The 21,849-nt window shown below is 40.8% G+C and overlaps 2 protein-coding genes across 3 annotated transcripts; one reads left to right on the plus strand and one right to left on the minus strand.

The window, feature by feature from the left end:
* The first annotated feature begins 4,680 nt into the window (after positions 1-4,680).
* cnga3a (cyclic nucleotide gated channel subunit alpha 3a) lies at positions 4,681-9,533 on the plus strand. Of its 2 annotated transcripts, none has more exons than XM_072437718.1 (8): positions 4,681-4,804; positions 5,680-5,760; positions 5,846-6,022; positions 6,446-6,505; positions 6,896-7,078; positions 7,187-7,288; positions 7,375-7,481; positions 8,115-9,533. In XM_072437718.1, the coding sequence occupies exons 1-8, from the start codon at positions 4,704-4,706 to the stop codon at positions 9,509-9,511; spliced, it is 2,208 nt and encodes a 735-aa protein (XP_072293819.1). In that variant the 5' UTR covers positions 4,681-4,703; the 3' UTR covers positions 9,512-9,533. The 2 variants fall into 2 exon arrangements, with proteins under 2 accessions (XP_072293819.1, XP_072293820.1); XM_072437719.1 differs by having other exon boundaries at positions 5,891-6,022.
* A 212-nt stretch (positions 9,534-9,745) lies between these two features.
* LOC140352311 (ubiquitin-protein ligase E3A-like) lies at positions 9,746-21,123 on the minus strand. The gene is made up of 11 exons (XM_072437717.1): positions 20,869-21,123; positions 17,990-18,033; positions 15,642-15,907; positions 13,064-14,235; positions 12,818-12,962; positions 12,255-12,460; positions 11,433-11,597; positions 11,198-11,353; positions 11,032-11,105; positions 10,816-10,959; positions 9,746-10,481 (listed from the first exon to the last, which is right to left on the minus strand). Coding segments are annotated over exons 2-11 (2,451 nt in total). The 5' UTR covers positions 17,992-18,033; positions 20,869-21,123; the 3' UTR covers positions 9,746-10,360.
* Positions 21,124-21,849: the final 726 nt, after the last annotated feature.

Raw genomic sequence — 21,849 nt, forward strand, 5'->3', positions numbered from 1 at the left:
ATAACATAAGTCGTACTACAGCTGTTGAATGTGTCCCCTACAGATAATTATGAGTGAAGTTATAGGATACAAACAGTTGTCATCTAATTGGGAGGATTTTTGCAGATTTTCAAGCTCCAGACACATAAATAGACAGACTATAAACATCAGTATTTTAAAAAACAATTCAAAACCATCACCAGCCGTCATATCATTTGACAAATGAATTCTCATACATTTACAGATAAATTTGGCTAGATGAATGTGACTAAAATGTCAGTATACCTAAATTAGATTGTGAGTTAAATTGGATAAATTCTAAAGATAATGTCATCCGTCAGTGTCCACACGCTTTTTCTGATCAGCAGATTCTATTTATGGACGACTTAAATGCAAGTCAATCCTTTGGAGAGCAATAACAGACACAAGAGGAAAACATATTGGCCTAATACAAAAACAACTCTGATTAGGGTTTGTCCGATAACTGAAAGTGAATTGTTGTATTTTTCATGTACCTGTTGTCTAGTGTCATGTTTAAAATGAGTGTAGAGTGTATCCAGGAGGGGGCATTGGGGCTCTGAAGCAGGTTCTCAGGTCTAAGCTGGGATTAGCGGAGCAGCCTTGTACACGGCCAAAGGATTTCTCTTTTAACCTTATGCTTCAGGCTGAGTCTGAGGGGGAATGAGGACGGCTGAAATCACATTTTAACCACATCTAAAATACAGTATATAGGCCAGTATCCTACCAAAATATGTGTGCTCTTCTAATTGTACTGTCCTAACCCTACTAGACCAAAAAATAAATACATACTTTGTGGTCCTCTTTGTATGAATAACCTTGTTGCAGTAATAACATTAAAAAACAGACAAACTACTTCCTAATATTTTCTGCTGCAGTGCATGACGTGTGACAGGGGTTTCACACAATCACTCTTGAAGTGCTGTATTTCAGCTCTGCCTCTGCTTGATGCACTGGGGCCATGGCTGGAGCAGCTGGGGCCCCTGACTCCTCCTCCTGAGGCTCGGACTGTCCGCTCTTCTCACTTCATCCTTGGCAGCGCACAGCTATGGTCTGCTTTTCAATGACTCTGTGCGCGGATAAAAGCACGACAAACGGCATGTTTTGGATATTGTAACACGCTGGTCCAGGAGATGGAGTCACACGGGAGCAGTCACCAGGGAACGGTCTGTTTTGGAGAGTTGAAAAACTCCTCGTGAGAGTGAGAAGGCTGCTTCAGGTGAGATCCGCTCACTGTAGGCAACATTTTAGTTGTGGCTGACTGAGCTGTCCTCCAGTGATGTGTTTTATTATTTGGTCAAACATCCCTCGGCCTAGTCTTCTATTTGAAAGGATACCATATATGCAGTGAGCCATAACGCTTCATAATGGGTTTTGACCCTAAGAACCACAGAACTGATCATCTCCAGCAATAACAATAATGATTTACGTTTAAACTCTGTGGAGGAAACTGATCTAAGTGCTTATTAAACAGAAGCCCATTGCCCATTATACTAAGACTCTGTTCTCAATACTGATTTCTATACCAATGAAAATGCTTTTTTAGGTCAAGTTCTTTCTTAAATTAAACATTGTAGTGTTTTATTTAGATCTGATTAAGTTCAGTGTTATTTTAAAACTGTTTAGGAAAGGTCACGTTTTTTGTGGGTTTTTATTTTTTATTTTTTTTAATCCATTTTTTAAATATCAATACTTGAGTATGTAGTTTTGACAATAGCTTTAGTACCAATTATTATGTGATTTCTGATACTTTTAAGACGCTGGTAGGCTATGACCTTGTGTGAGTGACTAATATATTTACTGGGAGCCAGTTGTTAATGTGAAGACATTATCTCTGTTTCAGCAGAGACAAACTCACCCTAACCCACACAAACAGTTTTTCCCTTTGACAAGACTAACTCTAAATCATGTTTTAAATACAATCAAATTCAAATGAAAACATTATTCATTACCAGTTGTATACAATGTGTAAATCTAAGAGGAAAAACAAGCATATTCTTTGAACGTTGTGCGCCCTGTGGGATTGTTGATGAATAAGAGGGCCCTAAATGGCTGACAGCAGAATTTTAACTTAAGGGCCCCAAACAAGAATAATGAGTAGGGGACAAAACAGTTGGAAGCGCCCTGAATGCTCAGGACAAACTTGCACAAATAAAAAACTATAAAATAAAGATCTCTGCTGCCAGTGCTATGCTAATTATGATATTATTTCTATTAGACTATTGGTTATACTATTGATGAATCAGCGATAGTCAATACTGGGAATCCCTAGAACAGTCTACACAGTGATCTGGCAGTGGGTTCAGCGTGATGTAACTTCACAGAAGGTACAAACACAGGTTACTTTTAGTCCTGAGCCTCGCCGTGGAGCTGCTGCACTGATTTGATTAAGAGGGGGCTGTTAACTCCCTGGTATTAGCTGTAATCTACAAGAGCATGTGTTACAAGCATTGGTGTTTCCCAGAGATCACACAGACAATACTCTCCACAGCCTTTTTATTCTTTTCTTCTGTTGTTCATTTAAAGGACAAATATTACGTATTATTTATATTGTATAAGGTCTTTAAACATCCTCCTGAGTATCTGGCTTTTCACTAGGAACGACGTACTAGAAACTGACCTTTGGGATCCATCTGGCTGCACAGGGAATTACAGAGTTAAACAAAAGCTAGCTTTCCTCGACATGCTAATGTAGCCACACAGTTGTAATGATTGTGATTTGACGGCAGAAACACTCAGAACGAGTCCTGAGATGATTTATGGACTTAAATCAGTGCAGAAGATCTTTGAGCCAAATAGAATATGAAATCACATAATGTGAAAATGTATGTACTAGCTTGAATGTAGCTTAATGTAGCTCAGGATATGTTTTTGACAAGGGTGCAATGTTTAAAAGCTCAAAAAGGTCAATTTAGCATAATAACTGTCCTTTGAATCAATAGCAACATTACTTGAATTATATTTACTAGGTGACAATTTATTTTATGGTCATGAGCTTTGGGTTATGGCCGAAAGGACAAGATCACGGATAAAAGCGGTCGAAACCACTGGGTGGCTGGGCGCTCCCTCAGAGGTAGGGTGAGGAGCTCAGAGGAGAGCCGCTGCTGCTCCATGTTGAGGTGGCTCGTGCGTCTGTTCCGGATGCCTCCTGGATACCTCCGGAAGAGGCCCTGGGGAAGACCTAGGACACGCTGGCGGGACTATGTCTCTCGGCTGATCTGGGAACACCTCAGGATCCTCCTGTAGGAGCTGGAAGAGGTGTGACTGCTCAGACTGCTCAGACTGCTCAGACTGCTCAGACTGCTCAGACTGCTCAGACTGCTCAGACAGCTCAGACTGCTCAGACTGCTCAGACTGCTCAGACTGCTCTCTCAGACTGCTCAGACTGCTCAGACTGCTCAGACTGCTCAGACAGCCCCAGATTACTTAGATTTATGAAGAAGAAAAAAACCTTGAGGACTGTAAGTTTCTGTTTCCATTATCATTATCTATAATCACACAATCAGAACATCTTAATTTGCATTTACATGTAATCTCTGGTTCTTGAACTGCTTGTATTGGTGGTTTTCACATTCTAGACTATGACGATGTCATACTCCCAAATGGGGGGCAAGAGCCACTTTTCCCTATTGATTACATTGTACTTTGCTGTGAAATATCTAAAAGGTAAATGTAAATGTTTAATCAAATGTTAATCTAACCCTAACCATATTCATTTGATTTCCCCCCCTCCTGTATTAAATATCACTGCAATAGCACATGCAGTGCTTCTCCATCAATACCAGACAGATGCTCTTCCATGGTCTAATTTTCTTCTTACTGTCTGGGAAATATTGGCTTAACAAATCATACTTCTGGTTTGTGTCTTATGTTAAACCTGAAAGTAACTACTAGAAGTTTAAAATAGTCTGAAATGGCACCACTGGCAGGGCTATAACAGTGAGCGTCTTGAGGACAGTAAGAGTGCTGTCAGTGTCTCACTGTGGTGCTTTCAGCTCTAATGGACTTAACCTGTGCAGACATGACTGAACATAGCAGCAGCAGCACCTCGGGAACATAAGCCATAGCTTAGTTATTTTAAAAAGCAGTTCGTTGACAGAGAGAAGCTACTGATCCTGTTTAGTGTTAAGGACATAGATAGGATGTATTTCAGGAGCTACGAGTAGACACAGAGTAGAGTCTAGTAGTCTATAATGTAAACACAAAAACAACTTATAAAAAACTGCATCATTGTATTTCATGAACTGCAAGTCACATTTTGTAGCTTACTGCTTCAATAATAACAAAACTATTTATTTGAACACAGTGGAGAAATAATGCGCTGACAGACTGTTAACTTTATGCCATTTTTCATATTTTTTTTATAATTTAAAAACGCAAGTGAAAAATTAAGTTAAAACATTTGCATTTTTTATATTTGGCAACAACTTTTACCATAAAACTCTTCCCAACTTTCCATCTCATTCACAAACAAACTCTCTGGACTGTAAAAGTGTCAAACGTAAAGTAAAACCTCCTCACCACTCGGCAGTTTATATTCAGCCATTGATCAGCTGTGGAATTAAAAAAGACTTATGACTGGACTTGTCCAGTTGACCACATTTTGAAACCTCTGAATGACTGAGCGATTACACTGGAATTGGCCTTCATTATCACACTAATAATGTTTCACGTTATTGTTCCAGGACAGCGCTGCAGAAAGGAAAATGTCCAAAATCCACAGTGAAAAGTCCTTCTTCACGAGACACCGGCTGTCCACCCACTCCACTGAAGATGAGCTCGCTGTCATCGAGAATGGAGACAGCAGGTGTGTCCCACTAAACCACACCTCTACAAGCCTTACACACTTCTGCTCAAATATATCACCTCTTTTTAGAAAACTATGCAGTATAAATAGTTAAAAAGCACAATTTGCCAGGGTGATAATATGACATGAACAATACATCTGGCCCAAAACAATAGAAACATTATTTGGTTATTGATTGTCATTGCTAAATATAAAGCCTAAAGCCATTTATTTGAAGAAAAAATCTCCAATGCATCATGCTGTGCTAATATAGACAAGTGCTCTATATAGGTAATTTATATCACACATATTAATATTATTTCTGTTTTTAAACTGTATTTGTGCTGAGAGCCACGAGCACTGTCTCAGGATTCAGGACCCATCATGTATTAAACCTAAAATACAAAGAAAATCCTTTTACCTGCACCCAACATAAATGTTCTCCCTCCTGAGCTGCTACTGCCCACTACCGCACTCTTTATTTATTTATTTATAATTTCATTAAACAACTAATATATATATACTGTCAAATAAATACAAGGCAAAATAAATGACAAAAAAATATAAAGTAGGAAGATATGAACAAAACAAAAGGAGAAACTATATTTTTTTTAGAAACAGCATCATCTAATATTTATCTGCAGGTCTCAAACTATGACACAGTTACACCCCCTGGTGGTGAATTTTGAGATTGAACATTTTCCTCAGAGAAACGTCACGTGGGAGAGCCTGGGGTCCACTATAATGTACATATAATGTACATATAATGTATGTGTGTCCACCCTTATTTTAGTTCCATTTCGTCCCTCTGGTTATGGAGCTGAGGGGCCGTGTGTGACTCTATAATCATCCAAAGCATTGTTTCCCTCTTCCTTTCCCTGTTCCAAACCTTTCAGAGCTCAGTCGTTTTGTGAGGAAGGGTCTGACAGGGCGTTGTCCAGCCGGGGCTCCTTCACCGGGGCTGGGGCGATGGCGCGGTAAACTCTCCACACTTGTACTTTTATCATGATGATAGTTGTGGGCTAGTGTCACTGTCTCCTGTCTCCTGCCCTGACCATGTAGGCTCTCTCACTTCTTCCTCATGCTGCAAACCTGGGTCACTCACAGAGGCCGCCCGGTGGAGGAGCGCCACGACTCGTTCCTGGACAGATTCAGGGGCCCAGAGCTCAAAGACATAGCGAGTCGAGGGAGCAACGCCACGCAATCTGTGGGACCCAACGACGTCATACGTAAAAGGAAGTGAGTGTGGGACAGTGGGTTTTCATAAATAAGAAGAAACACCGGCATCTCCAGACGTTTGACTATATTGCAGAACCAGGAGAATTCTATTTAGAGTTAAAGTGCACCTTATAGTATATATTTATTGAAAATAATCACAATACATAGAAATCATTTGGTGGAGAGTGCTACACTATATAAAAGATACTTACAAACTGAGGACTAACTGTATTTAATGAATAAGCTGGAGCTAATGTATTTTTAATTGCAGATTGAACAGTACAGTTGTTTCTATTTTAAAGTACTTTAATGTACAATTAGAAGTTAGATCCGTGTTAATGAAAACGCAGAAGCTGAAGAAACGTAACAACCTCATGAAGAAACGTACTTCTAAAATCCAATCAAATGTTCAACACAGCATTGCTTTTCATTTTCCCCCCAAAGTCCTGCGAACAAGTGGCCTCTGGCTACTTACAACATGAATAACTGCAACAACACAGATGAGTAAGTGTGTGTACATTTGTGAAAGTAGAAAAGGTAGTAGAGGACACAATACGGTTTATAGCAAGTGAATAGACACAATGACATGTGTTGTAGCTCTATAGTATGATCTCCCTAGAATCCTTCCCTCTTTAAAACCCCCTGAGTCTCTGATCCTTTGTCTTCACCTCAAGAAATGCAGTTAAAACACAAAAAAGCAATGTGGTAGTAATGTTATCCCAACTGTACAATATGAAAAACTTACTTTATACTGCTATCTTCTGGACATTGTGTGACCTGCAACGGTGAACAACAATAACAAATAGACCCAGAGTAGTGATCCTATAGCCACGTGACAAGCCTTCCTTCCCATTGGCCACAGAACCTGAACATTTAAATGCAATTGATCTCTAGCAAAAATGAGGACAAAAAAGAGGAGATTAAAAAAGAAGACAACAAGGAAGAAGAGAAAAAAGACGAAAAGAAAGAAGACAAAAAAGAGGATAAAAAGGATGAGAAAAAAGATGAAAAGAAAGATGAGAAAAAGGATGACAAGAAAGACGATAAAAAAGACGACAAAAAGAAAGAGGAACCTCCGTAAGTACTGTGCATTCAGCAGAAAATGCGAGAAGAACTTTTCAAAATTTTGACCTGAAAGTTGTTTTCATACACTTCAATGTCAGTGGATTTGGATGTTGTTTCCAGGAAAGAAATCTGGATCATGGACCCGGCAGCAGACATGTACTACAGGTGGCTGACTGTCATCGCTGCACCAGTATTTTATAATCTTATCATGATCATTACAAGGTAAACTTTTGTCTTATCTTTGGAATGACTTTAGATGTAAACATTTAACACTTGATTTGTCCGGTTTGTGCTTCTTGTTTTCCCAGAGCGTGTTTTAACGAGCTGCAGGACACCTACACAAAGTTGTGGATATTCCTTGACTACACCGCGGACCTCATCTACTACACAGATACATTTGTTCGGTCGAGAACAGGTCATTCTTTTGGAAATTGACATGTTATTTGATATGAGTGTTACAATTCAGCCGTGGTCAGGCTTAATGGAAGTGTGGATGGACATGTAACCTTGGCTCTAATTTGTGTAGATGTACATTATATCACAAACTCCCATCAAATACTTCAGTCAGACTAGGGTGACTCACTAACCCGAAGAAATCTCCAAAAAAGTTAATTTATAGAAGTGTGAGTCAGACTTTATGGCATTATTCTGTCCTCGGTAAAGAAAGTAACAGAAAGAATGACATTATAGTCTGAATAAACAACAACATATTCTTTTCTAACTTCAACCTCTTCCAACTTATCTGATTGCATGCTTACTTATCATGGAAATAAATGATTTAGAAGAGTCAAGGCAGTTAGCTAAGTGCGTTTATAGGTCTAAATGAGTCATGAAGTTGGACACATGAGGCACAAAACCGGTACAAAGGCACAAGGAACAGAAATATGTATAATGACGTGGTGCTGGATTGAGAAAATAAGGTGTAAATGTGAAGGAGACAGTGGCAGCTTCTACAATTTGGTGCCAAATCAAGAACAAATGACAGAAAAATAAGTTTTGTGTGGACTGTATCTGTTGGGTGTCTAATCTTCCCTAATCTTGTCTGCAGGATATCTGGAACAGGGCCTGCTGGTGAAAGATGGCAAGAAACTGCGAGCCAAATACAGAACCACACCTCAGTTCAAATATGACATGATTTCAATGATCCCGACTGATCTGCTGTTTTTCAAGTTTGGATACAACAACCCGGAGTTTCGATTAAACCGCCTTTGTAAAATGGCCAGACTTTTTGAGTTCTTCGAGCGGACCGAGACCAGAACCAGCTTCCCCAACATGTTCAGAATCAGCAATCTTGTGCTTTACATCCTGGTTATTATCCACTGGAACGCGTGCATGTTCTTTGCCATCTCAAAAACCATCGGCTTTGGGACGGACACTTGGGTGTATCCCAATATTAGCCACCCGGAGCATGGACGATTGGCAAGGAAGTACATTTATTCCTTGTACTGGTCCACATTGACACTCACAACCATTGGAGAGACCCCTGCTCCAGTCAGAGATGTGGAGTTTTTGTTCGTCATTGCCGATTTCCTCACCGGCGTGCTGATCTTCGCTAGTATCGTCGGTAACGTGGGTGCTATGATTTCTAACATGAACGCCTCTCGAGCTGAATTCCAAGCCAAAATTGACTCCATAAAGCAGTACATGCAGTTCCGTAAAGTCACCAAGGACTTAGAAGCCAGGGTGATCAAGTGGTTCGACTATTTGTGGACGGAGAAGAAAACATGCGACGAGAAGGAAGTGTTGAAATTCTTACCCGACAAATTGAAAGCTGAAATCGCCATCAACGTGCATTTGGATACGTTGAAGAAAGTGCGTATTTTCCAGGATTGCGAGGCAGGGCTGCTGATCGAGTTGGTGCTCAAGCTGCAGCCGCAAGTGTTTAGCCCGGGCGATTACATTTGCAAGAAGGGAGACATTGGAAGGGAAATGTACATTATCAAAGAGGGGAAGCTCGCAGTGGTGGCTGACGACGGCGTAACGCAGTTTGTAGTGCTCAGCGATGGAGCGTACTTTGGTGAAATTAGTATTTTGGGGATCAAAGGCAGTAAAGCTGGAAATAGACGAACGGCGAATATCAGAAGTGTAGGTTACTCCGATCTGTTTGCCCTGTCCAAAGACGATTTGATGGAAGCTTTGACCGAGTACCCAGATGCTAAAAAAGCCTTGGAAGAGAAAGGTAAAGCCATTTTAATGAAAGATAACCTTATAGACGAGGCGGTCGCTAACGCCGGCGCGGACCCCAAAGATATGGAGGAGAAGGTTGAGAAACTGCAGTCTAATTTGGACGTGATGCAGTGCAAGTTTGCGCAGCTCATGGCGGAGTTCACGTCGACACAAAGCAGGATGAAGCAGAGGGTCACAGACATGGAGGCCAAAGTGAAATCCATCCAACCGGAAGATCTGTCCGAGGTGGTGGCCGACAAGGACAAAAAAGTACAATAATCCATCAATTTGCAAAATAAAATGAAGAGGGAAAAAAACAAAACTTTTCAGATTTCAATGTTTTATTTGTACATTCAACTTGTGTCAAATGTGTACAATGTATGCAGATGTATTTTATTTATTAAGGCAGTATGTTCATGTCCTGCAAATGTTTTTTATAGACTTTTATTTCAATAGATGTGCTTAGTTTTGGCACAAAAATAACTGACTTTTCCAAGCGTGTCAATTGTGCTGTTGTCATCGTGTGCAATTGATTCAGAACACATCACTTTTCTGTGTCAGCAAATGTGGTCAGCTGGAATTATGCAATGTTGTGAATGATAATAAAATGATAAAAAGTGAGGTGCAAGTTTTCATTTCGTAGTAATAAGCAGCAATCAAAGGTAATGCCATCTCATGCAATTCAATGTTTTCATCATGTTCCTGAGACATTCGACTAAACTTATTTCAAAATTCTACAAAAAGGGCACAGCAAAAGTGCAAAATTTAATCACAGCAGACAAACAAAATAAAATAAATGCATTGACAAATCACTGAACAATTTGTTTGCATGTGATGTATGAACTGAATCGATCTCTCCGACGTCTTTACATTATATTACACTGAATTAAGCGACTTATACAGCCACATTGTGACAAGCACCGTACTTCAAGCACCGCTGACAAAAAGACTCCAAATAAATATACTTTACATCAAATCTCTACTCTTTAAAATGTCGTGCTACAAAAAACAATAAATATAACAAATCTTTGGTAAACCTGATGTAGTGTGATAGTAAAAATGGCTCATTAGCACCCTGAAACTATATCGCTTAGGCACAATACGAGTGTTTGTAGTGACGGAGTTTCCTCACAGCAGGCCGAACCCTTTGGCGTACGTGATGGCCTTGAGGAGTTGTTCTCTCAGTTTCTCTTTGGAGGAGTATTCTGGGAGCAGCAGTGCGTTGAAGCAGGTGTGGGAGGTCGGTAATCTGCAAAACAACGCAGAGGAAAACGCCATGAATAACAAAGAAAATTGGGTTAAAAGTGAATAAACTTAGGACTGATCTTTTATTGAAGGAAAATTGCAAATTCTGACGTATAAGGGCAATGATCAACATTAAAACATGTAATTTATGCATACAATAGAGAACATTTTACTTTAAATTTGAGCTAAATATGTATATTTGAGAGCTTTGTATGCAAATATGTGATGGATGGATATATCTTTTTTTTTTATTTTGGTTACTGTGAGTAATGAGTTGATAAGGTTAGATATTCTCTCTGTAGCTTCAGCTGAGTCCAAGTGCAATCTTCGCCTCGTACCTGTCCGTGTCCGGCCCGTTTCTGGCGATGATCATTTTCAGTTTCCCGAGGCCTCCGACCGGCGCTCTGTCCGTCCCGGTGGTGAACTGAAGGAACAGCTTCTTCTTCTCCTCACTGAACGAGTGGATTATATCCCAGAAATCTCTGTGAATAAGATCAAATCAGACTTACCACAAGCTGTTTGTTAAATACATGTTGTGCGCTTGTTACACTTACTTGATTGTTTGACTGTCTTTATTGTACCCTCCATCATATTCTGTCGTCTTTTCAAGTGCATAAAAGTCCAGTTTCTAATATGCAGTAGGAGCAAAAATGATAGAATATTTAACATTAAGATCGAAATATAAAAAAATTACATACAAAGTATGTAATAACGTTTTACCCTGCTGCCACAAATGAGCAACTCCACCTCCTCTGGTCTGTACAAATATTTCATTGGTGATTCACTGGTGACCATAAGAAAGCCTTTCTTAAACGCTCTGAATTGGCATTCCACACTTTTGTTCAGGATGTAGTCAGCATACATGTCCACGAATTCCTAGAAGAAGGAAAGAAGTAGCACAATTACACACGATATATAAAAGAAACAAAAAAACAAACGCATCAACAAAGCTCACTTGTCGGTTTTCTTTGGTGACTGGTATGTGGTCGCCCTTCTCCTTGAGGTCATGTAAAGTTGGGTTTCCGAAAAGGTCGGTTTGTGAGATCTGGAAGGTGAGCATGAGGTCGTCCTGCACATTCTCAGTGTAGTCCAGCAAATTCCTCAGACTCTTGAATAATATCTGCACAGGAAAAATGTAAAGCGTTAAAACACGTCCTGTTCCAGTACAGGATCGTATACTGTCAAATGAGCGTGATTGACAGGTGGATTAACCAATCAGAGAAATGCATGTTTGTGTCTAAACAAAGATGGCGGTTTACGTGTAAAAAGGGGAAAAAATAACAATAACATCAAAGACAGAAATGGGATGGTTTTCTGCAGAAGCAACAAGAGAATCACTAAAAGTCTGTAAATCTGATGTAAAATAAGTGTAATATTTTGAGAAAATATTCAGAGGAAATGTATTTTGCATTTGAGAGACACGTGCTGCAAATGAGCAGCTGTGGTCGGACCGTCCCAAGTTAGAAGAGGTTTTGACGCCCTTCATGGTCCGACTCCAGACCCTTCTGCATTTGAACTGGCTCTACCCTTTTATTATAATCACACATGCACACAATGATATGTTTTTTATTTCACATATCTGAATCGCTCCAAAAATGCATTCAAATAAAATAGTATAAGAGTATAAAAATGAGATGTATGTTTTATTATGGAAGAATACAGAGATAATAAACATACAAGCGACGCACAAATATTGGTGCTTCATTGTTAAATTAGCGTTAAATACAATGAATTACTTCTCTACCACCCCTGAGCCGTATAGAGATGTCATAGTTACCGGATTGAGGTCTGCCAGGTCCTGGTAGGTGCCCTTCTTGCCCATGAGTTTCCTGTACACCACCATGGGGAAGTGCACATCCAGGATACAGCTGTTGTAAATGGCCAAACCCAGGACGATCCCGATCAGAGTGAACTGAGCATCGTTCTCCAGAGACGACGGGCTGAACCAGAACAGCTTAGTGTCCTCATCATACCTGAACATTCCTGTCCAGACGGGGAATGAAATAGCTCAAATAAAAACGTCTTCTTTACTGTACTATGTGTGGATGAATGAGGTACTGTGAATGTACTGCACACGGAGACCAACTTTACCACCTAATAACAAAGTACTTTCATAATGATTTCAACTGTAAGCGTGGTGCAACGTCCAGTTTTATGCGGTTTGGTGACAGATTTATGAGTCGGGTTTAGCAGCACAAAGTTAGAGGATTATTTGCAGTAAAAAGATAGTGTAAAAATAACATGACATTGTGCCACTATCGCTACATTTAACCCCCTCCAAACAAACCTACAAACATTTTCAGAAGATCCGAGTGTGTGCAAACCAAAACTGAACCTCACCTATATCTGGGTTGAAGATTTCCTCCAAAAACAGTTGGAAAAACTCTTTGGAAATGCCTCCTTCGTCTACGCCTTGCTCTCCTTCAAACTCCACCACCAGCTGCTTCTTCAAGTCGCACGGGTTCTCCATGGCTATAATCTCCAACTGCAAGTCACACGCATAACAAACATGATTATTCATTATTATTCATACATCATTATGTACATCTTGTGTCTAAAATCCTGTAGCATGATTCTGTGCCTTACCCGGATCATGGCGTCATCGATAATATGGTCTCGTCGCACTTTCAGCTCTAGAAACGGTGTGGGCTCCCGGCCCTGCATCATGCTGTAGAACGCTGTCAGCCTCCTCTCTCCGTACATCCGGATCCTGTTGTCATAATACAGCCCCTGATTCTTGGTGATCACACTGAGAATAAAGGGGCAGGTCTGGAACGAAAACTTGCTTTCCCCGTCCACTTTGAAGAACGTAAAATCCTTGTCCATCTCCAAAACTTCGTTGAGAGAGTCGTTGACAAACTCCTCAAATGGGATGAGTGGCTTTCGGCTGTCTATCGCTCTGACTCCTAGTTCTGTTTCCAAAGGGTTCACTCTTGGTCCCCTCTTATAAATCCGCTCCTCCCCCATCAGCTCGTGCAGTGACAGCTCTTCTGAATCGTAATCCTCTTCCTCTTCTTCATTATGCCCCACGTCTATCTCCCCTCCTAAAATACTCGCGTAGAAAACTACTTTTAAGCACTTGGTCGCAGCTACTACCGTCTCATCGTCGTTGACTAAATCGTCCGCGTCGTACTCGTTGCTGACTACGGTGAAAGTGATGAGTTGCTGAAACGTCTCCATCATGCGGCGGATGTGGGATAGACCAAATTGTGACCAGACTCTGGCTAATCTGGCTTGAGCCTCTTCTGGTAGTTTGCTCATAGCTTTGCAAAACTGTGGTAATGCGACTTCTAAATATTCGGGGCTATGGAGGTTTGTGTTCTCCATGACGATCACAAAGATGTTAAGGTAGTCATGATTCGTTTCGTACACGTCGAGATACTCCAGATCCAGCTCCAGATTCGGCGTGATGAAGATGAGCGCATCCACCAGAGCGGCCTGTATTTCCTCAATAGAAAGGATTTTTTCAAAGACTCTTCGAACTGCATTGATATCTACATCGCACGAGTCGGAAATGTCTCGGGCGTCATATTTTGGGAAAGCGGCGGCGCCCATTTCTGATTCTTCCGGCTGCTTTGAGTGGTTTTCAGGTTGTGGCTCTTTCGTATTCTCGGCCTTGTCACGTTTAAAACTCCTCATGAGAGTTTCCGAGTTGGAAAAAACCCGTCCGATGGCTTGAGCAGCGGCAGAATAATCGTGAGCCTTTTCACAGAAACTTAGCATTGTACAAATGTTGTCTTCTGTCAGGTGGTGGATGTCTGCAGGAAGAAATGTTTGTATTGTTTTTTTTATTACACATAAAACAATCAGAACAAAGAGTTAAAATATGAAAAATCGGTCAGGCATATGTCTTCTGATACATTTCTAATGTGCATAACAGAATTCTTTTGATGCTTCTCCATAGAGATGTGCATAATCCCATTCTTCCTCAGTTAGAACTCCATTTCCATTCCATTTTTCCCCCATTATTTCTTATATGCCTGGAAATAGATCAGTAATGAAGCCTGCGTAAATTCAGCCTGGAAGATCTAACTCCACCCATCTACGTCAAGGCCACCCGCTCCCCAGCTCAACCAACGCACCCAGTCCGGGCGTCGGCCACCATGGAAGGACCCCTCTCCCCAGCGCCATCATCGCACTCAAGCGGCGTCCGCCTGTCCGTCTGAGAGAGTCAGATCCCTCGCTTCACCATGGACTCTTCCAGGTTTCTGCGCTTATCCCAAGAAGTTATGCAGTTTTTCCCGGCTAAGAAGGAGGGTGTAAGGACAGAAGGAGGGTGTAAGGACAGAAGGAGGGTGTAAGGACAGAAGGAGGGTGTAAGGACAGAAGGAGGGTGGAAGGACAGAAGGAGGGTGTAAGGACAGAAGGAGGGTGGAAGGACAGAAGGAGGGTGGAAGGACAGGGGACGTCTGCACCATGGCCCCGCACCTGCTCCTCATCACCAATCATCGCACCGAAGTGACTCCTCCCCGCTCCCAATCAGCACCAGGCGGTCGCATTTAAGCCCCCAGGCAGATGGCTCGACCGCTTTAAACCGTACTGCGACCCACCACCTCCCCAGCTCCTCCTCTGCATTCCCCTCATCCTCTACCTTCTCTTCACATCTACAACCACCAGTCTCCAGGCTCCGGGGGGACACATCTAATACAAATAGATCATGGAGTGCCCATGATCCCATGTAATAAAGCTGCTAAACAGTCCTTTCTGGTCGTCTCTGCGTCTCTCCAGGTGAAATAGTTTTGAGATGATAGCCCTGGAGAGTTCTGATTTATGTGCTTTAATTGGAAGAAGAAAAAAATAAAAATAATCATCATCTTGTGTTATAATAAAGTGAAAAAAGTATACACCTTGATCTCGTTATATTGAACCCTGATATCTTGTAAGGTTAAAGGTTAAAGGTTATATTATGATTTCAGGGTTAGGGTTAGAAATGGCTGATCAAACTTAATTTTGGCAAAAATGAATTCAAGTGTAAAGAATTTGTCAAAGCGTGATTGATGAGGAAATGATACATTTGGCCTTCAATGCTTCAGAGACAGAATTTTATGAGATGCTTTGGAGTGACTTTATAATAGAGATACTTCACTATGGAGTCGTCGGCTTTGTGACTTCTTGTAATGTAAGCGTTATGTATGCATTGATTTGGGACTTTAGATGATTTTACCTGAGAAGTCGCCTTTGCGGTCCTCCAGGCTGATCTGTCTGTCCACTCCAGAGGCGGAGGACACGTCCTTTTTGGAGATGTGCAGGTCACAGAGTTTGGCATTGTTCTTAAACAGCTCCAGAGATTTGATCGCCGCTGCATTTTTATCCAAAGGTTCAAAGTTTTGGGATGAGGCGCAGCACTCATTTGTGCAGGAGGCATTTCCACAGCCGTCTGTGAGCTGCCGAAAGTACCGCTCGATTAGAGTCTTTGCAGCCGATTTATTCCTGTCAGAGAGAAGAAGGGTAATGTTACATTTCTGTTTTAATTGAGCAATAACATGTTACAAGGCTGTTGCACTGTGTAGGAATCAGCAGAATGCACTTCATGGAAAACGTTGAAAATACACATGAAATAGTATTACAGTTTTTTTACGATTGAATAAACACAATTTTGATGGTTTTGTTTTATTTGGCAAAACCCTTCTCACAATTAGCACAACTACAAACCCAATTAGCAAAACACCTGAGCTCCTGCAAAATGAAACACTCTTGTAAAAACTCTACACTAATTGATCAAAACCATATTTTTTTTACCATATGAAACACACACGTTGCATATGACTTAACTATGTTTGTACCAGTTACACACAGTTACACACCAGTTACACACCAGATACACACAGTTACACACAGTTACACACCAGTTACACACAGTTACACACCAGTTACACACCAGATACACACAGTTACACACAGTTACACACCAGATACACACAGTTACACAGCAGTTACACACAGTTACACACCAGATACACACCAGTTACACACCAGTTACACACAGTTACACACCAGATACACACCAGATACACACCAGTTACACACCAGATACACACCAGAAACACACAGTTACACAGCAGTTACACACCAGTTACACACAGTTACACACCAGATACACACCAGTTACACACCAGATACACACCAGATACACACCAGTTACACACCAGATACACACCAGAAACACACAGTTACACAGCAGTTACACACCAGTTACACACAGTTACACACCAGTTACACACCAGATACACACCAGTTACACACAGTTACACACCAGATACACACCAGTTACACATCAGTTACACACAGTTACACACAGTTACACACAGTTACACACTGCTGCACAGAGTCGTGTGGGTGAAGAACACAGAGGATTTGTAAAACATGGCTCGGATTTGCACGACTGTAAACACAATGTCTGCAACACACACAGTGAACACTACACACACTTGTATCATGACTGTAGACACCACACAGGACAACACACACAGTGAACACTACACACACTTGTATCATGACACACACAGGACACAAGACTAATGCTGTTGACAACCTCATTTATTTTCTTCCACAGGCTCAAGCCGACAAGGAGAAAAAACACATTTCCCAGTTTTCATGAACATTACATTTTATCCAGTACAAAAAAGAACCTCCCAAACTCCTCCCCCTCTGGCACGGCCTCTTCCTCCTCTTCCTCCTCCTCCTCCTCCTCCTCCTCCTCCCCCTCTGGCAGGGCCTCTTCCTCCTCTTCCTCCTCCTCCTCCTCCTCCTCCACCTCTGGCACGGCCTCTTCCTCCTTCTTCTCCTTCTCCTCTTCCTCCTTCTCATCTTCCTCTTCCTCTTCCTTCCATTTTGGTTCAGTTTGGTGAACTCACTGCTGCATTTTTATCGTGCTTAAACCTGATTGGTGCGTCTACAATTAAAGAATCTTGTGTTTGTGCAACTGATGACAGCGTTCAATGGATTGGCACATGGGTGTGGTCATTTGGCACATGGGTGTGGTCATTTGGCACATGGGTGCGGTCATTTGGCACATGGGTGTGGTCATTTGGCACATGGGTGTGGTCATTTGGCACATGGGTGTGGTCATTTGGCACATGGGTGCGGTCATTTGGCACATGGGTGCGGTCATTTGGCACATGGGTGTGGTCATTTGGCACATGGGTGTGGTCATTTGGCACATGGGTGCGGTCATTTGACAGTCAGTGCTTTAGAAGAAGTGACATCTTGAAATACTTCTGTGTCTAAATGCACGAGTGTGTTACACTGTGTGTGTTGTGTGTGTTACACTGTGTGTGTTGTGTGTGTTACACTGTGTGTGTTGTTGTGCATAAAGCGTGAACTGACTTATTGTGTTACAGTGTAAATCTGAGGCCGAGTTTTGCTCCTTGAGTGTGAGGTTTTGATAATTGGGCAAAACTTTAGATTTGAGAGTTTATTCAATCGTAAAAAACTGTAAACACTATAAAGCAAAAAAGTTTGAGAATAAGTAATGCAAATTGCAAAAAGTTAGACACTAAGTCATTAACTTACATTCAGCTTGTCAACGATAACACTTCTGCCGGTCTGAAATGACTCTGTCAAAATAAAAACAACAATAAAACAATAACAATCTCTGGAAGGATTCTCAAACCAATCCTCAAACTACTGTATATTTACATACATGTTTGTTTGTTTGTTTATTCCTTAAGTCAGAATTTCTGGTTTTCGGGTTCCAGAATGAGGATTTCTATTAGTGACAAGACCTTTAAGCTTCTTGTATTACAACAAAAACATTTATTTTAACTATATTAATTTGAGCTACATCTGTATTAAATATCAGGTGATATCATGTGATGTCATCTGAAACACAACCTGAACTATAAAGCAAAACTATAGACCAACTAAATCAAATAAATACTAGCAATCATTTGTTTTAAGTAATACATCAAAAGACAATTTAAAACATTGAGGAAAACAAAAGGAGAAGCAAATTTACTCATAAATTCTATAGTGATCTAAGTTTGATTAGAAAAAATATATTTGTTTTAATGTTATATTTATGGGTGGCAATAAGTTAGCATGAAAAAAACAACCGAATTCAAATATTGTAGCCAGTGTCAACATCCACAACCCTAACCCATACTAACTAACCATAGTAACTAAACCTACTAACCATACCAACCCTACTAACCATACTAACTAACCCTAACCCAGTGTCAACATACACATGCCGTTGCACCATAGGTCAGCTGTTCACACTCGACATACCATACTAACTAACCCTACTAACCATACTAACTAACCCTACTAACCATACTAACTAACCATACTAACCATAGTAACTAACCCTACTAACTATACTAACCACACTAACAAGGTTACTTTAATACTAACCATACTAACTAACCCTACTAACCATACTAACAAGCTTACTTTAATATTAACCATACTAACTAACCCTAACCCAGTGTCAACATCCACATGCCGTTAACCCTACTAACCATACTAACTAACCCTACCAACCCATACTAACTAACCCCACCAACCCTACTAACTAAACCTACTAACCATACTAACTAACCCTACTAACCATAGTAACTAACCCTACTTAACCATACTAACAAGCTTACTTTAATATTAACCATACTAACTAACCCTAACGCAGTGTCAACATGCACATGCCTTGCACCATAGGTCAGCTGTTCACACTGGACACACCACACTAACTAACTCCAACTAACCCATACTAACTAAACCTACTAACCATATGTTAGAAAAATGTATATAATTATCTCCTATTATTTTACTCTTATGATACTGTGTCTTGAAATGAACTGTATTAATGATGTGTTTTTTGAGCAACAGAGATGTGTCCAGTAACGCTCAAGGTCGACCTGCCCTGAGTGCTGTGAACATCTGCAGCGGAATCACGGTTTTAGGAGTGAACGGGAAAAGGGAAGCTCCCTTTCCCTTTTGCTCATTATATGTTTGATGTCTTTTATTTTTATCTTATGTTTCAAGTTGCCTTGGCGTTTATCCCCCCTCCCCTCAGGCTCGGGCAACTTGTTTTATGTAACTATGGGCGTGAAGAAGTTTCAATAAATGCGGTGAGAACGGCCAAAGGAGCTCAGAACGAGCATCGATCTGACCCTGGTCGCTTATTGTGACTGAGTCGTTTATCCTTGACCGTTCTCCTCGCGAGTAAAATATATTAATCTGTCTTGTCTTCCTTTCCTTGTTTACAGTGTTTTAATTACTGTTGGGTCACCAGCCCCAACACCATACTAACTAACCCTACTAACCCATACTAACTAAACCTACTAACCATACTAACTAACCCTACTAACTAACCCTACTAACCATACTAACACTACTAACCCATACCGACTAACCCATACTAACTAACCCTACTAACTAAACCTACTAACCATACTAAATAGCCCTACTAACCATACTAAATAGCCCTACTAACCATACTAACTAACCCTACTAACCCATACTAACTAACCCATAATAACTAACCCTACTAACTAACCCTAACCCAGTGTCAACATACACATGCCGTTGCACCATAGGTCAGCTGTTCACACTGGACACACCATACTAACTAACCCTACTAACCCATACTAACTAACCCTACTAACCATACTAACTAACCCTAACCCTAACCCATACTAACTAACCCCACTAACCCTACTAACTAAACCTACTAACCATACTAACTAACCATACTAACTAACCCTACTAACCCATACTGACTAACCCATACTAACTAACCCATACTAACTAACATATACTAACTAACCCATACTAACTAACCCATACTAACTAACCCATACTAACTAACCCTACTAACTAACCATAGTAACTAACCATAGTAACTAAACCTACTAACCATACCAACCCTACTAACCATACTAACTAACCCAAACCCAGTGCAACATAGGTCAGCTGTTCACACTGGACACACCATACTAAATAACCATACTAACTAACCCTACTAACCCATACTAACTAACCCTATTAACCCATACCAACTAACCCTACTAACCATACTAACTAAACCTATTAACCATACTAACTAACCCTACTAACCATACTAAATAACCATACTAACTAACCCTACTAACCCATACTAACTAACCCTATTAACCCATACCAACTAACCCTACTAACCATACTAACTAAACCTATTAACCATACTAACTAACCCTACTAACCATACTAACTAACTAACTAACCCTAACGCAGTGTCAACATGCACATGCCGTTGCACCATAGGTCAGCTGTTCACACTGACCTACCACATGTAAACAGACAGAGCAGCGTTAGCTTTGTGCTACAAACAGTCCATGATAGTTAGCTTATTATCCCGTTACAATCATTCACAAAGAAGCTCTCAATCTGACGCCACGTGGATCTGTACAGACCTGAGCCGGGACAGGGCTGGTGGGACACTGTCCTGATGGGACAGGGCTGGTGGGACAGGGCTGGTGGGACACTGTCAGTGACACGGCAAAAATCTCAGCGGCTCAGATTCAGTTTAACCTCAGCTTTTAGCCTCCAAACACGGGCGTGAGCGGGCGTCGCACTGCGCTGAAGCCTCACGATCCTCCCGGGAATCCGCTCTGAAAATATCACGATCTCACCGCTAGTTTAGCATGAAAAGTGATCATATAATTCATCCATGAGAAAAGTGCTCTCATTGCACTGCTGCTGTAAACAAGAGCACATATCCCAGCATGCAGCGCGTGCAGCCCCTAGGGGTCCGGGGGGTCTCGTGCCTGGACACGTTTATCTTTTATCCAGTAGCCTACATTGATTACATTTAAATTTACATTTATTCATTTTATTCTATGTATTTTATTTCATTTTATGTTATTTTATTTTTCTACCATTTGTTCCCGTTAGTTCGGGGTCGCGAGCTGGAGCCTATCTGACTTTGGGCCGTAGGCGGGGCACAGTCTGGACAGGGGCCAGCTCATTGCAGGGTTAAATATTGATTTTTTTTTTTTTAAATAAATGTGAAGTTCATAATGTTACTTCCTGCAGCAGATGTGTAATAAGTACATGTAATTACACAACTATAAAGTACATGTAATTACACTGCGGTTACCATATTGTAAACAAGGGCCAAACATCCATGAAATACCTGAAAACACCTTTATTTTGTGAAATAACTGAAATTCAACTGAAAAAATGGCCTCAGTTGATTTGCAAATTGTGCCTGGATTTTTAATGGAATGTCACTGATTGATGACATGTACATTTCAACTTTTCAAACATTTTCTTTACAAACTGCAACTTGACTGATGTAAAACTTTGTTCAATATTTTCCACAGGGACAATTCTATCAAACAAAGTCATCATTATAAAAACATAAAAACCTGTTGCACTTTAATTCCTGGCTG

Source organism: Eucyclogobius newberryi, unplaced genomic scaffold, assembly GCF_026437365.1.
Source record: "Eucyclogobius newberryi isolate DKJ021-1_F unplaced genomic scaffold, fEucNew1.0.hap1 SCAF_82, whole genome shotgun sequence".
Lineage (NCBI taxonomy): Eukaryota > Metazoa > Chordata > Actinopteri > Gobiiformes > Gobiidae > Eucyclogobius > Eucyclogobius newberryi.